At 41.1% G+C, this 16,242-nt stretch overlaps 1 protein-coding gene across 2 annotated transcripts in view; it reads right to left on the bottom strand.

Annotated features, from left to right (window-relative positions):
* PHEX (phosphate regulating endopeptidase X-linked) overlaps positions 1-16,242 on the bottom strand; it is a 201,981-nt gene that overhangs the window by 38,473 nt on the left and 147,266 nt on the right. For both annotated transcript variants that reach the window (XM_055338552.1, XM_055338553.1), the window contains exon 15: positions 10,071-10,129. In XM_055338552.1, coding sequence (XP_055194527.1) covers positions 10,071-10,129 — 59 coding nt within the window. The remainder of the gene's footprint in view (positions 1-10,070; positions 10,130-16,242) is intronic.

The following is a 16,242-nucleotide window of genomic DNA, read 5'->3' as shown; positions in this document are numbered from 1 at the left end:
ACATCTTGTAGTGTCTTATACTCTCATACTAGACGGAAACAATCTTCCCACCACATGGGTGAGGGTATGACATAATGAGGATATACCTCTAACATATCTATTATGCTCTTACCCTTTTCAGAGTGTGTTCACATGTCTCATTTCATGTAATTCTCACTTTTCTTATGTAGTACCGAATAGCATGGGGTGAAGATTAAGAACATGCAATCACAGACACTAGGTTATATTCCCAACTCTGCCATTTACTAGTTGTGTGGTCTCTGGGAAGTTACTTAGCCTGTCTGAGCCTTAATTTCCTTTTCTGTAAAATGGGCCCACAAGGCCAAGCTTATGGAGCTACTGTGAAGATTGGAGGTAACATATGTTAAAGTCTCTATCACAAGGCTTGGCATATTAATAGCTCTTGGTGAAGAGGAACTGCAGAGAACAATCATAATCTCCATTTTATGGGAGTCCTTTCAAGCATCGATGGATAAGTTAGGAAACCAGCCCCTGTATTACTGCCACGTGGTTACCGGAAGCAATCTTTTGGGATTTAACTTATCCACTCCCTACTCTCATCATTGTCACTGCCTAAATTTAGACCCTCTCCATCCTTCTCTTGAACTATCTGCAAAATCCTAAGCAGTCTAAGTGATCTCAATCTTTTCCTTCTCCAAAGGATGCCATGAGATTTAAGACAAAGGAAACAAAATTTAAATGTCTTGCTTCCCAAAGAAGACAAGACTAGCTCCCTGTGGCCTGTTTCTCAGAGTGGCTTACAAGGCCCTTGTCTACCTCTTCCATGTGTCATCTCCCACCATCTTCTCCCCCATATGCAGCCTGTACCCCAGCATCTGTGCCCATCTCACCATCCTAGGGATCTTCTTTGCCAGGCTGGGCTGTCTGTCACCTTTGCACCAACAGCCCTCCTTCCTGCGTAGCCCAACCTCCCTTATTTGCCTAGAAAATGTCTTTTTCCTTTCAATACCTATTCAAACGTCATTGTCACTGTAAAGGGATCTTGACTCCCCCAGATTAGTTACCCCTCCTCTGCGGCTCCCACAACAGCGGAAGGCACACCCTTCTGCTGTACACTCACCATGTCTTATAAATGACTGGCCACACTTCTGTCTCTCCCAATTTCTTGAAAGCAAGGACTCTTAAGAGCTAAGATTTATTAAATACCTACTAAAAACCAGCCTTTCACTTACTGTATATCCATTATCTCCTTTCATCTTTATGACAACTCTACATGACAGTCACTTCACTACTATTACCTCTATTTTACAGGTAATTATACTGAGGCTTAAAGATGTTAAGTCACTTGCTGAAGGTTGCAAGTTATTAGTGGCCAAGCCAGGATTCAAAATCATAGCCCACACTCTTAACTACCACAGTATACTACAGCATACAACCTAGCAGCAACCTCAGTATCTAGCAAGTTGTAGTGTCTCTGTTAGTTCTCTCTTGATTAATAACAAAATATTCCAAAACATAGTGGCTCCAAACAATAAACACTATCTCACAGTTTCTCAGACTCAGGAATTTAAAAACATCTTATACGGGTGATCCATCTCAGGGGTTCTCATGAAGTTGTTGTCAAGATGCCAGCTTTGGCTGTGGTCGTCTGAAGGCTTGGCTGGGCTGGAGAATCTGCTTCCAAGATGGTGTGCATACATGGTACTGGTTATGGGCAGGAGGCCTCCGGTTCTTCACCTGTGGACCTCTCCACCAGCTTCTTGAGCAACCTCATGACATCCTTGCTGGCTTCCTTCCAGGGTGACCCATCCAAGAGAGCAAGGCAGAGGCCACAATGTCTTTTATGAGCCAGCCTCGAAAGTCAGACTCCATCATTTCCACAGTATCCTATTAGTTACAAGAGTCAGCTTTATTCAGTGTTAGAGGGGACTACTCAATATTGTGAATGTCAAGAAGAAGAATCATTGTGGGATCCATAAATACTAAGGGAATAAACGGGAAAATGTCCTAAGAATTGCTATGAGTGTCAGAGTCTCTTCCAGATAATGCGAAATTTGGATTCGTTGATTACTTCAGTTTCCTCCCTTTTACCTCCAAAACCATGGAAAATTATTCCCAAATTGTCCCCAAACAGAGTGTCAAATGGATTCAAGGCTTTCCTTTCATTAAATTCTGCCAGAGGCCATGGTGAGTATTTGCTAACTTGGCTTCTACTTGATGGTTTTAGGCAGAGTCAACAGAGTATAAGAAATTCTCTTAGTTTGAAATATAATCATTTCCTTAACAGCAAAACAAATCTATGTTTGATTTCAGGATTAATACTATAGTTTGATGCCAGCATAAGCCCAGCCTCTGGTCAAAGGCTTATCTTCTTCAGCAGAATGTCTGTGATTAAACTCGGAGTAACCAAATCCCTTGTGTATTACAACAAAGATAATAGTAGCATTGGTTTTAGCCCTTAGTCCTTGCTTGTTTTCAAGCCAAGATTTTATTTGCTTAAAATAATTCCTTAATATGATTTAAGACATATGAAGATAAAAACTAACATTGAAATGAAGCATTTTACAGATACACATTGATACTGAATACAACAAATGAATTTTATTCAAAAGACCAGTCTGTGTTAGTAGAAATGAAAACCAAACATGAGCTGTTCACTCTACCAGCCTTTCACCCCTAGTACCACAACCTGATTCGATCCAAAGTAGTTTGTAAACTGGGTCAGAATACTCTTCAAGTCTCCCTGGATGCCAAGTACTTGCAGTGCTCTACACCAGGGGCTGGCAAACTACAGCCCATGTAAATAGTTTTACTAAAAACACAGCCATGACTATTTGTTTATGAACCGTCTATGGCTGCAGTGGCAAAGGTGAGAACTGACAATAGAGAATGTATGGCTTGCAAAGGCAAAAACATTTACTATTTGGCCCTTTACAGAAAAAGTTCGCCAATCCCTGGTCTACACCTCTGGAGGTTTGGCCTGATGTAAGCTATTATAAGCCCAAAAAAGTGTACGCATGTTATACGTTGTTATAAAAATGTCTATGGGGGGAGTGAGTGTTACTGTTTACGTATCATATCCATATAGTAACAGCACAAATTTTAATGGGGGAACACAATGAGACTCTACACATGCATCACCCGTGCGACCACCAATCGCACATTTCCCAAATCAGGAAAATCTTTCCGGTGCCCCTTCACAGCCAATATCCCCAACAGGGGCAACCATTGTTTTCAAGTCCATCACTTAGATTCAGTTGCCTCTTCCTGAATTTTTTATGACTGGAACCATACAGTGTTTCGCTGAGCATTAAGTCAGCGGCATTCTTACATATTGTAGCATGGAGCAGTTTACTCTTCCTTGCTGTGTAATATTCAATCACATGAATATACCACAATCTATCTACCTATTCTTTTCATGGACATTAGGCTCTTTCCAGGTTTTTGCTATTATGAACAAAGCCCCTATGAACACTCGATGTTCATGTGCTTGGGTGGGCACACAGATTGACATACTTTATGAAGAGTGGAATTTCGGGGTAACAGGAAGTATCAACAAACTTCCAAACATGTTTCCAAATTGGTTGTACTTTTAAAAAATACATATAAAATACTGCCTGAATTTAAAAGTCCTTTGAGAGGGGCACCTGGGTGGCTCAGTGGTTGAGCATCTGCCTTCGGCTCAAGGTGTGATCCTGGAGTCCCGGGATCAAGTCCCACATTGGGCTCCCTGCATGCACCCTGCTTCTCCCTCTGCCTGTGTCTCTCATGAATAGATAAATAAAACTTTTTTAAAAATAAAATAAAATAAAAGTCTTTTGAGAGCCCAAGTCCAAAATCTGCACCACCACCACCACCACCCCCCGCCAGTTTTCACAGCTGTTCATCCTAAGGATTCTGGGCATGCTGGTTCTTTTTATTTATTTATTTGGTTTTATTTATTTATTATTTATTTATTCATTCATTCATTCATTCATTCATTCATGCTGGTTTTGGATACACAAACCCTCACCCCAGTGATGTGCTAGCACTTTTCAAATTCATCTTGTTCCATCCTCACCAAAAATGCTAGGTAACCCAGTTTCGGGCAGAAGAGGATAACAAGGGCCAGGGCCATACAAGTAAGTCAATGGCACACAAGGTTGGCCCTGTTTCCCCACAGTGAATAGGAAGACCACTCGTGCAGTTATCACAAAGCTGGGAAAGCAGAAGCCTAGGCAACAATAACCCCAGATCCTTGTTATCCTCTTTAACCACCTTATTGGTTTAAACATTAAATTCTGCAACAGCTCCTCTGCAGAACTCCTCCTGTAGCGGGGCTGAAGTCATTATTATGTTACACTGCACTCTGTGTCTGAAGACACTGCTACCCAGCTTGACGAGGGTAGAAAAATAAGAAGCACCACCACACTGCAAAATTCGAACACTGAAATATGGCCACAGGTCATAGGGTTTCAGACAAAGGCATGAGTTTGCAAGCAAACAAAAACCAAACAAAACCAAAACCAAACCTATAGGCTCTTGTATTTTCTACTCAAGTCTCTACTGTGAGCAGAAGCAGACTTAAGTGGCATAAATCAGAAAATGATAACGGGAACTGAATGAAATTCTCATAAATCACGTTACTAAGTATAGTTACATCTTAGATGTGAAACTCAATTAAACAGATGGCCACATGCTGTCAGAATCAGCCCCTAATCAATAAAGATGTTCATTTCAGAAAATCACCTCAATTTTTCACTTCTTCAGTGAAGGAAAAAGAAGGCAGTTGGGGGTGGGGGCAGGGCCGGGGGGGGGGGATAGTGCCAGGAAACCCAGTGGGGAAATGTCTAAAAAGGAACTCCACCTGTCTTAATTTGTAGTCCAGAAAATCAGGGGAGAGAGAGAGAGAGAGAGAGAGAGAGAGAGACAGTCACCCAAAGGATTCCTTGTCATCTTGCCTGGGAATGTAATTTACAATGAGAGCAAGCACTGGTCATTAGGAAAATAGAAACAGCTTGAATCTCTTAATTAAAACACTGCTTTAAATTGTTCATTTCAAACCCCTCTGTTCATGAGCTTTCCAGAAACCACTGGGTTACCCTGAAAGGGCTGCTTCTACAGTAAACCTGTGATAGGATCAGCCCTTTCCAGACAAGAAAAAGGCTGAGCAGGGGTGAATTCCAGAGGCAGAATATTTTTAGGGATACTTAAATCCCCAAAGCAGCCATAAGCATTCACTGACATTAGAAAGTGAGTGTGGGAAGAATCTGTGAACAATCTATCTCGATGCCACTAGATTGGGGAAACAAAATCTACCAATGCCAAGAGGTGATAAAAATAAGAGATGATGAAAACACTCCTGTACTCTGGAATACTCTTTGCCACCCATCCAGTGTTATCTGCTAAAGTTGAGCATTTGCATGCCCTACAGGCCAGTAATTCCACTCCTAGTATATACACCATAAACATTCGTCTCAGGGGACATGTACAAGAATATTCACAGCAGCAACACACTCTTCATAATAGCAAAACCCTGGGTGGGAGAACACATAGGTCTGTCAACAGATAGTCTGTAGTATAGGTAAATAATCTGAGGTACAGTCAAGCAATGGAACATTATACAGCAGGGAAAATGAAGATCCCGTTGCCACATGCTACATGGCTGAATCTTAACAACATGTAGATTAAAAAAATGAAGTTGCTTTAGATTGCATGCAGTATGATAACATTTTATTATGCTATAAAAATAAGTAAAAATAAACTAATGGTTTAACACTTATTTTAAAAAGAAAAAAACGATAAACATGACGATCAGAAAAGTAGTTACCTCTATGGTGAACAAGATGAATGGGATAGGGAGAAGCCTGGACAGATGCAGCGATTTTGGGAATGTTCTAGTTCTTGGCTGGGTGGTAGGTTCAGAGAAATATAATTTATATGTTTTAACATGTTATATATATTCTTTGGCATGTACCAAATATTACATAATAAGACATTTTCTTTTAAAGTAGATAAGCACTGAGCGGGGCACTTGACGGGATGAGTACTGGGTATTATGCTATATGTTGGCAAATTGAACTCCAATAAAAAATATACAAAAATAAATTAAATAAATAAATAAATAAACCCATAGGAGCCAGTCTAGTTGAAAAAATAAAATATAAAATAAAATAAAATAAAATAATCTAGTCCAAATCCAGGAAGCTTCTGGACCCAGTTCTACCTTGGGCCCAATTTGACTCCTGCTGGTTTCTAAACTCTGTCTGGAAGACAGCCCCTAACGGAAAAGCTGGGGAGCTGAGATTCAGGCTAAGAGACAGACTTATCCACCAGCTCCAGAAACAGAGAGAACACAGTAGCTCAAGGAGCTCAGCAGGCATCGGCTTCAATAATGAAAAGCAAGTTGAGGAGCAGGGTGATGCAAGATTCTGGCAGCAAACCCACAAGAGCTCCTCATGGCCAAAGCTGAACACATCGAGCAACGAAATAGAAGATGATAGCATTGGATTAGAATCCACAGAATAAAATAAATATCCACGAGTAAATGGACAGTCCCTTCCTTACAACAGAATTCACATTAATATAAATGGAAGGAAAGAAATAGAAATCTACAGTGAGCAAACAGTGCAGGGACACTTGCTACATACAAGTTTTACTAATGGATGCTCAAATCAGTGAGTGAAAGACTGGCGAGAAACAGGATACAAACGGTCTCAGAGACATAGTTCCCAAGATATTTGCCACCTAATCAGGCCAGGGGAATAGCAACTTTATGGTGGGGCAACCCAGCAGAAACCACCTTCTCCAAGTGATCAAGGGTAACATCACATCACCAGCACTAAGACACACAGCAGAAACCTGATGATATGATGCACAGTGGAGGGCACAACGTCACTTCCGCGACATTCATGCCCCAAATGTATTAATAAACTCCAGTCCAATCATGCAAAAACACTAGACAGGCACAAATTAAGGGACCTCCCACAAAATAACTGACCAGTACTCTTCAAAGCTGTCAAAGTCGTGAAAGACAAGAAAGACTAGAGAAATATTTTACTCTGTAGGAGGCTAAGAAGAAATGACTAAATGTAATGTGGGATCTTGATAAGATTCTGAAACCAAAAAAGAACACGAGTGACAAAACTAGTGGCGTTTCAGTAAGGCCTTGAGTGTAGTTAATGGCGTTATACCAACGTTAGTTTTCTGGTTCTGATGTTGCTCTAGAGTTATATGTTGTTGGGGTGGTTGGCTGAAGGATATGTGAAAACTCTGTTCTAGTTTTGCCACTTTTTAGTAAGTTCAAAGGAATTCAAAATAAAAAATGGCGGAGGGGGCGCCTGGGGGAGGTCAGTCTATTAAACATCTGCCTTTGGCTCAGGTCACGATCCCAGGGTGCTGAGATGGAGCCCTACATCGGGTTCCCTGCTCAGTAGGGAGTATGCTTCTCCCTCTGCCCCTCCCCTCCACTCACGTGTGCTCTTTCTCTCAAATAAATAAATAAAATCTTTCAAAAATAAAATAAATAAAAAGTGGGGGTTTTTAAGAGAAAAGGACAATCTAAAGACTTTTCTATTCCTCAATAGATTATTCCAACTAATATTATAATTCATATATAATTTTTATTATAAATAACAGTTAAAATTAAAATCTCAAATATCTTGAGGCACCTGGGTGTCTCAGTCAGTTAAGCACCTGATTCTTGATTTCATCTCAGGTCATGATCTCAGGGTTGTGACATTGAGCCTTGTGTTGGGCTCAGTGCTGGAAATGAAACCTGCTTAAGATTTTCTCTCTCTCCCTCTCTCTTTACCCCTCCCTCCCCCATTCATTATCTCTCTCTTTAAAAAAATAAAATAAAATCTCAAATATCTTAAGTTCTTATGTAACATATGCAGCTTAGTTCACATTTTATAACTATATCAAAACATCATGGTGCACATGTTAAATATACACACTGTCAATTAGACCTCAATAAAGCTGGAGGAGAAAATAAAGCAATGGTATTTTCATGATAATAATGAGTAATTCTATAGTAAGGAGTGACATTAAAAATATCCAAAATATATAACAATGGATTTGGTTATACAAATTAATGTAAAAATCAAAAATTACCACCATCTGCTTGTTTTTCTTCTCTTCTTATGCTCTCAGACCAGTCCTTCAGAGACTGCCTTTCTCAAAAGTGGCCACAGGAGGGCGACTCTAACGAGCTACACCTGCTGGGAGTTGGCAGCCACAGCTCTGAAGCTGTCCTCTGTGGCCCGGGAGTCCTGCTAGGATGAGGGCCAGCAGAGAGGCTCTACGGAGGGTAAGGCAGGGTGCCTCACTGAGAAGGTGGCATTCAAGCCAAGATCTGAAGGATATGGGAGCACGAACCATGCAGATCACTTGGGGAATTTTTGAAGGCAGAGAGCCCCTGGTAAAAATGCTTGGAGACAAGAATCTCATGTCCAAGATCAGGCAAGAAGCCAGTGTGGCTGGAACAGAGGTCAGATCCGCAGCAGTAAGAGGCCTAAGGGCCATTACAAGTGATCTGGCTTTTATTCTGAATGAGAAGGGAAGCTCATAACTGGTTCTGAGCAATGGGGGGGACCTGACATGATTGTAAATCAACTTAAAATGGCTGCAATATTCTTATATTTAGAACAGATTGAAGGGGAATTGGAACAGAAGCAGGGAGGCCAGTGAGGAAGCTCTGACAGGTAACCAGTGCGGAGGATGGGGGCCCGTGGCCAAGGATGGCAAGTCATAATTTATAAGTTCCATTACCCACATTCAATGAAGTGCACTGAGATGGGCTTAAAACCATGAGATTTGAACATCATCCCCAAGCAAGGGAGCGAAGATCAAGACCAGAAGAGGTGCAAGAGGGACAAGAAGCCAGCAAGGACTGGAGCAGGGGCGGCACACTCACCCCACCACAGGTCACTGCCAACCTGAATTCAAATGTTTGTCGTTCCCATGAATGTCTTCATACTTTCACTACAAAAGGATACACCTCTAGACAATATATACAAGCACTTTAAATGCTCTTCCACTTTTGAATATGGTATCACACTCGGCATCTTTTCCCCAGTTGTTTTTTTCCCCCACACAACCAATATTTGTGAACTTTATCTGTGTAAATACATATTGCTCCAGGTCATTCATTATTCACAGCTATCTGGAATTCCTTTGGGTGAACACGGCACATTTGAGTCACATTCCGGCGGAGGGACACATAGGTTAGCCCCCTTGTTCTGCCATTATAAACAGTAGTCTTATGAGCATTCTCACGTGGGCCTCCTCAGGTGAGACCTCTAGGGCAGCGGTTCTCAGGCTATGTCAGCCACCCGGAAGCCTTAATAAAATAGATTTCTGAGCCTCATGTCCAGGGTTTGCGAACAACAGATCTAAGATAGAGCCCAATAATTTGCATTCATAACAAGTTCCCCCATGATGCCATTGCCATTGGTCCCAAGACCACACTGAGAGGCACAGCACTAAGACATATGCCAGGAGTGCAAATGATAGTCACAGACACGCATGGACATCCTCAGCTTTTCTAGGTACTGCTGACTGCTCTGCAAAGCAGGTGAGCCAATTTACATTTCCACCAGCGTAAGTACGTGCTGCCAACACTTGGTGCTGCCAGATGTTTAATTTAATCTGATCTTTAATCCTTTTTTAAACTTATCATGGCATTTATAACTGTATCTACTCAACACATATAAATAAAAGTAACTTAAGACTCTCCTAGGATCAATCGGAACATTTCCAAGCTTTTCTTTATAGACAGTCCCTCGGGTTCTGTCGTGAGCCCAGCGGTACCCACTTATTTTTCCCATCAATCCGAGAAACAGACAAATAGTTTGGACAAAATCATTAAGACCATGATGAAAGAAAAGTGGAAACTTGCTCCTCTTCAGAGCCAACTGCACTGCGGTTTTATTTCTTTGTAGTTTTTTTGTTTGTTTGCTCAATAAGATGAAGGGAGTGAGGAAAATCAGGCACATGGGGAAAGACACTGAAACTTCCCTCATCAACATAGCTGATCACTTATGGAGGGAAATAAAGAAATCATAGTCAGGGAAGGGTTCCTTCTATTTGTACCAGGTTGACAAGGAGACAAGAAGCCGGGTACTCACGAATCTGGTTGGTGGAGGCGCTGTAGAAGGCATTGACAGTCGTTGGATTCGTAAACCACCTGTAGAAAGAGAAGCAAATACCACCAGGCAATCATCATTATCTAGGCAGGAGAGCAGCAAGAATGAACACAATGTGGCAGGATTTATTAGCAAATAACCAGGGAACAATGGGGAAGTGGGGCACATGGCCAAATTATCACCTCAGTTTAGGGTTATTGCTCTGTTCAATGAACAATCCCATCCTAAATTGAACAGGGTTCAATGAGAATATATTAACATGCCTGGTCATTCACTGTTACTAACTTAATGGAAAAAGTATCAGTGCTTCTGAAATAGCTTTAATGAGAAATTCTAGACTCTGAAGGGCTCTCCCCATAGATGGAAGCAGCAACAAGCTGATGTTCAGCAGACCCTGGTCAAGGAGTCCATGGGACAGCTAAGTTTCTACGCTGCATCACCTCTGAACTGTCCGTTACAAGTTTTAGATTGATGACAACACAGAAGCCCATGTCAAGAGACATGATTAAAGCATAACCATGCTACCCAGGGGATGTGCCTGCTCCAGTAGAGTGTTCACTAATTTAAGCACCAAAAGATGTTATGGCTCATCCTTGCCTCTATCACTAAGTAGATGCGTTGTGTTGGAATAGTTGCCCACCTTCCGGGGGTTTGGTTTTAGCTCTAAAATCAAGGTACTGCATTAAGAGATCTTGGGAGTACCTTCCAGCTATCAAGAGTCTACATTCCATTTGAAATGCAGAGATTACTCAGATCAGGGCTTGGCAAATTTTTTTCTGTAAAGAGTCATATGGTAAACATTTAGGCATTTTGCAGGCAAAGAAGCAAAAACTCAAAGATGTTACGTAGGTACTTGTACAGTAAGAGAAAAGCTTCCACAAAATGTTATTAATGAAATTTAAAATGTAATAACCGAGTAGAATTTTTTTAAGACAGCCTGTTAATGAGAAGAGCGGAATTCTTTTGAGGCAGAATAACATTCTGCTTAATTGGGATTTAAAGTTAGTGCTCCCTGTCTTAAATCAACTGCAAACATTTATCTCTAAAATTCACCCTGAGCTCACGGGCCGTACAAAAACAGGCATCAGCCGAGATTCAGTCCAGAAACTGCAGCATGCTGGCCCCTGACTTAGGTGCCTGTGAGTTTCCACCCTTTGTGATAAAACCCAAGTAAACTGTCTTAAGCTAAATTATTCAAAAGAAATGCATACAAATCCCCTTTCAGAACAATCCTTTTACTAGTCTATATATAATAAAAGAAGTATGACAAGCTAATAATTTATGTCAGGCTAATATGAAATTGGTAGGAAATCCAGGTGTTGATTCTAGTTGACCTGCACATACCATCTCCCTATAAAGAAGTCTACGAATAGGTCATTCTGTTATTATCGTTAGTAGTAGTAGAGGCAGCAAACATTCACTGAGCATTCACGATGCCTAAGGACACCTTATTCCTAGGGTTTTCTTCCCCAAAGCAAATATAAGGAATTACTAACCTATCTCGTGGATGAGGACAGTGAGACTTAACAAGGTTATATACCTGTACAAGTTCTGGTCTGAACTTCAAACCCAGCTGTCTTCAGCATTATATTATACTGGAGACATTACTGGAAATCAAGAAAACAAGTGACTCCCCTAGTCAAGACTGAAACTTATACCCCTTTCCATAGAATGTGTACTCTTTTCCTTCGGATTTAGGAACAGTATTTCAATAATCCCTAATGTTTAGCAAACAAACCTGCCACCTGGTCTACTTTCTTGAGGAAACAAGTGGAGGGGAAAGCACCTCTACTGTCCTAATGTCACTACCTGTAGTACATAGAATTCTGGCTCCCCAGATGATGTTCATATCCTATTCCCTGGATCCTGTGAATTGGTTACATTACATCCCATAAAAAAGGACACTGCAAATGTAATTAAGGTTAAAGCTTAAAATAGGGAGATTTTCCTGGATATCCAGGCGGGCCCAATCTAATCACTAGACCTTAAATAAGCAGAGAACCTTTCTTCTGTGGCTGGAATCCCAGAGATCCAATGGAAGAAATCAGATTCCAAGAATCAAAAGGATTTGACACATTGTTGCTGGCTGAGATGTAGGGACCATGGCGCAAGGACCAGAGAGAAACCTCGAGAAGGGAACGGTGGCTCCCAACCGACAGCCAGCAAGGAAGTAGGGATGTCAGTTCTGAAACTACCAGGTAGTGGAGCTGCCAACACCTCAATGAGCTTGGAACAGGATTCTTCCCAGAGCGTCCAGCTATGAGCCCTGCCAGCTGACACCTTGATTCCAGCCTTATGAAACCCAGATCTGAGGTTCCAGCCAAGCCATCCTGTATTTCTGACCTACAGAACTGTGAGATAATACATTTGTGTTTTGAGTTGCTAACATGGTAATTTGTTAGAGCAACAACAGAAAATTAACACATTACCCAAAGAACCCAGCATTTCTATGTCTGAAGTTTGAGTCAAGAGGGGAGAATCCAGGTGCCTTTCAACTTAGCTTCTAAATGACCCCGGACTGAAGCATAATATTGAAAAGATGATGTGTATTCCTAGAGCTCATTCCTTCTCTTCCCCTCCCTCCCACCTCCTCCCTCCCTTTAGCAAAGAATGAACTAGGATAGTCCCTGCGGGAAAAATGCTTCTAACCGCTGATGGACAAAGGTGGACAAAACAAATCAGATGGGGCCTGAAGGGGCCTCTGGAGCTTCAGCGATAATACCTAAAACATCTTCTGTCAGACACAGGATCTCACCTTTCCTGACTTCCCAGAGCTCTTGCCGCCTCTAAGGTATGTTTGGAGGCTTGATTATACCCAGAGCTGATATTAAGTGTCTGCACCAGTAGATCCTACCACTTGTGGGTGCTCATTATTTCTTCTTATGGGTCAGTGCCCATGCCAAGCTGGCCTTTAATATTTTGTCTGTCTCCCTCGTTATATCCAAGTTTATTCTATATTTAGTTTTACTATTCTCTAATATAAAGCTACCTACTCCGGTTTTAATATGTGTTTGCAATTTTTTTATACTCCTCCCATTAAGAAGTGGAGTCTAAATCCCCTTCCTCTGGATTATGGGCTAGCCTTAGTGACCTGGCTCTACAACATAAAATGCAATGGAAATGACACCAAGGGACTTCCTATGCTAGACAATTAAAGGCAGTACAACCTACCCCCAGTGTACAGACATGCTCCCTTCCCCCCTCTTTCCCAGGAACTTGCCCTTTGCAGCAATTCTTGTTTTAAGCCTGTAAATCTTGGAGTGTTTTGTTACAGGGCAGTAAATAAATGAAACACTGAAGACTTCCTTGTCCATAGATTAAGTTGTAACCACTGGGTGTATTGCTATATATACATCTACTTGAATAAACAAAGAGTGTCACTCAAGTGCTTTAAATTCTTCTTACCATGACTTTAGGGGGTTCCTGCGGTCTGTGTTTGGGGAAGGATTTAGTGGACAGGGTATGAAGAGGCCTCATATAAATTTCAAAAGAAAAATATATGGGGTTGTAATTATACTGGACATAGAATACACAAAAGGAGTCTAATAGTAATAATGAAATACAATTATCTAAAGACAAAGACATTGGTACCCTGATTTCTATGGAACATACAGAATAGATATACATCAGGCTAAAGTTTTACATTTTACCTAGCAACTCTTAAAGATAGTTGCAGGAATATGGAATGGCACAACCAAAGAATATTTATTGCTTTATTCCTAATATCGTATAGATTATATCCTTCCCATTCCAGGCTATAGATAATGCTTTTGCAAATAAAAATAATGGGCAAAACCATAATTTGTGTAGGCATCTGTTATATCTGTACATATTTTTAAAGATTTATTTATTTTTATTTATTTTAGAGAGAGAGAGAGAGAGCGCAGGGGGAGGGGTAAGGGGGGAGAGAATCCTGAAGCAGACTTCCTGTTGAGCATGGAGCCCGACTCAGGGCTCATTCCAGGACCCTGAGATCAAATCTGAGCCAGGATCAAGAGTCAGCCACTCAACCAATTGAGCCACCTAGGCACCCCATATTTTTTACATATTTTTTAAAAGATAGAGAAAGAAGATCCAGACATGTTTGGTCACAACCAAATGAGAGTGAGTTAATAGGGAAGCTGATTTAAAGTCATTTCCATAAAAAAGGAGATCCTAAGGGGAAAAAATTTTTGACTCAAGCCAAGCAATAGACTAAATCCTCTATTTTTAAGCAAGCTGATGAAGTGACAATTCTTAGAACTAACCCTAAGTATGTACCTTCAGGGATGACCACCCAATTAATTCCATTCATGCTAACATTTCCCAGTGCATTAGAAACTTCTTAATGCACATTAGTTCAGCTGAAATGGATTCCATGAGAATGAAAGATAAATGGTATTTATCTCCTATACCCACAAAGAAGCAAAATGTTATTTCAGGGCTTTATAGAAATATAATCACGATGTGCTATTCAAAGTAAACTAGTGTAGTGGAGCTACTCCAGAAGCATTCCCACTAGATTAACTCATCAATTTTCAAAACGAAAGATGTGAATTAAAGCCAATGGATATCATAAAGCTAAAATATCCTACGATGCCTGAAAAGGAGTGGCCCAAAATTTCTTTTAAAAAGTTGACTATCGGGATCCCTGGGTGGCGCAGCAGTTTAGCGCCTGCCTTTGGCCTAGGGCACGATCCTGGAGACCCGGGATCGAGTCCCACGTCGGGCTCCTGGTGCATGGAGCCTGCTTCTCCCTCTGCCTGTGTCTCTGCCCCTCTCTCTCTGTGTGTGACTATCATAAAAAAAAAAGTTGACTATCCTATCACTTTACTACACAAAGAGGACCTTAAATTTTTTAATGTTGCTATCTCTGGAATATATATATAATCTGAAGAAATAAGAATTAGTACTATTGAGGGGCATCTGGGTGGCTCAGTCAGTTAAGCATCCAACTCTCGATTTTGGCTCAGGTCATGATCTCAGGGTTGTGAGATCAAGCCCTGATTGGGCTCTGAGCTCAGCGAGGTCTCTGCTTGAGATTCTCTCTCTCTCTCTCTCTCTCCCTCTCTCTCCTTCTGCCCCCCCCCTTGCTTGCATGCACATGTGCACGCTCTCTCTAAAATAAATTTTTTAAGGAAAATTATTAGTACTATTGCACTGATTTTCATTCCTGGGTAACTTTTCCAGAAACATTAACCAATTTAATGTCCTTGTGAAAGAAGTATTTTGACAGAGAAGAAAACTACACAAAATCACACAGTTCACCTAAGCCCACAAAGTTAGCCAGCATTTTTCCAAGCATAAATAAAATATTAGAAATAGTCAAGGCCCTTAGGATCTAACAGTCCATCAGTATTTTATGATGATATTAAAGAGGACACATTTAGGGATTTTTCAGTTAGCAACCCACGCCTTGCTATGCACCCAAGTGAAAAACATTTTGAAATTAAAGAATTACCTTGACAGCATCTCTAATATCGAGAAGCCCAAACCCTGAAAATTCTGAAAAATACAAGTGACAAAAATACCTTGAATTTTCTACAAATTGCAAGAAGAGTTTGAAACAATGTAAAGTAGGTCTGAGAAACAACAGGATGATTCACACAGATCTGTGACTACCATACTACATGTAGAAGGCTCATCAGGATATTGGAAAGTGTTTGCTGAAGTCGTCAGATTCAAGAACCTACTTTTAGAACCCTAAATCTAAACTTCCTATTGAATAACTGAGGTTAGGAATGAAGCGAAAGGAATGCGCTGAGAGATACTGTGATGGCAGCAGAGGACCATGGACAGGGAACACAGAGCTTTAACACAGTTATCTGGAATTTCCAAAGAAGTTTGAAAGCCTTCTAGCCTTCTGTGTTCTTTTGATTGGGGTCACGGATGGGCAGGGGAATAGTTCACCTTCAGCCTACTCCTTAAAGTCAAACACACGTAACTAACTTTGTGAGTGTGTGTTAGAGGAAGGCTAGAAGGGCAAAGGGCAGATGGGAGCCATGGGTAAAAGGGAGAGGCAGTAATCACAGCATAAGCCAAAGGCTGGTACAGGGCCGAGAATTTCTAGAGTCTAGAACAGAGCAGGGAGTTGGAATGGAGAGTAACAAGAGACCCAGAGAACATAAAAAGAGCCAGCCAAAGATCTGGAGACCAGAATTTCAAGCCAAGGTTA

The sequence above is a fragment of the Nyctereutes procyonoides genome, unplaced genomic scaffold (genome assembly GCF_905146905.1).
Source record: "Nyctereutes procyonoides isolate TBG_1078 unplaced genomic scaffold, NYPRO_anot_genome, whole genome shotgun sequence".
NCBI classification, from domain to species: domain Eukaryota; kingdom Metazoa; phylum Chordata; class Mammalia; order Carnivora; family Canidae; genus Nyctereutes; species Nyctereutes procyonoides.
This window is presented reverse-complemented; position numbering and strand designations above follow the sequence as displayed.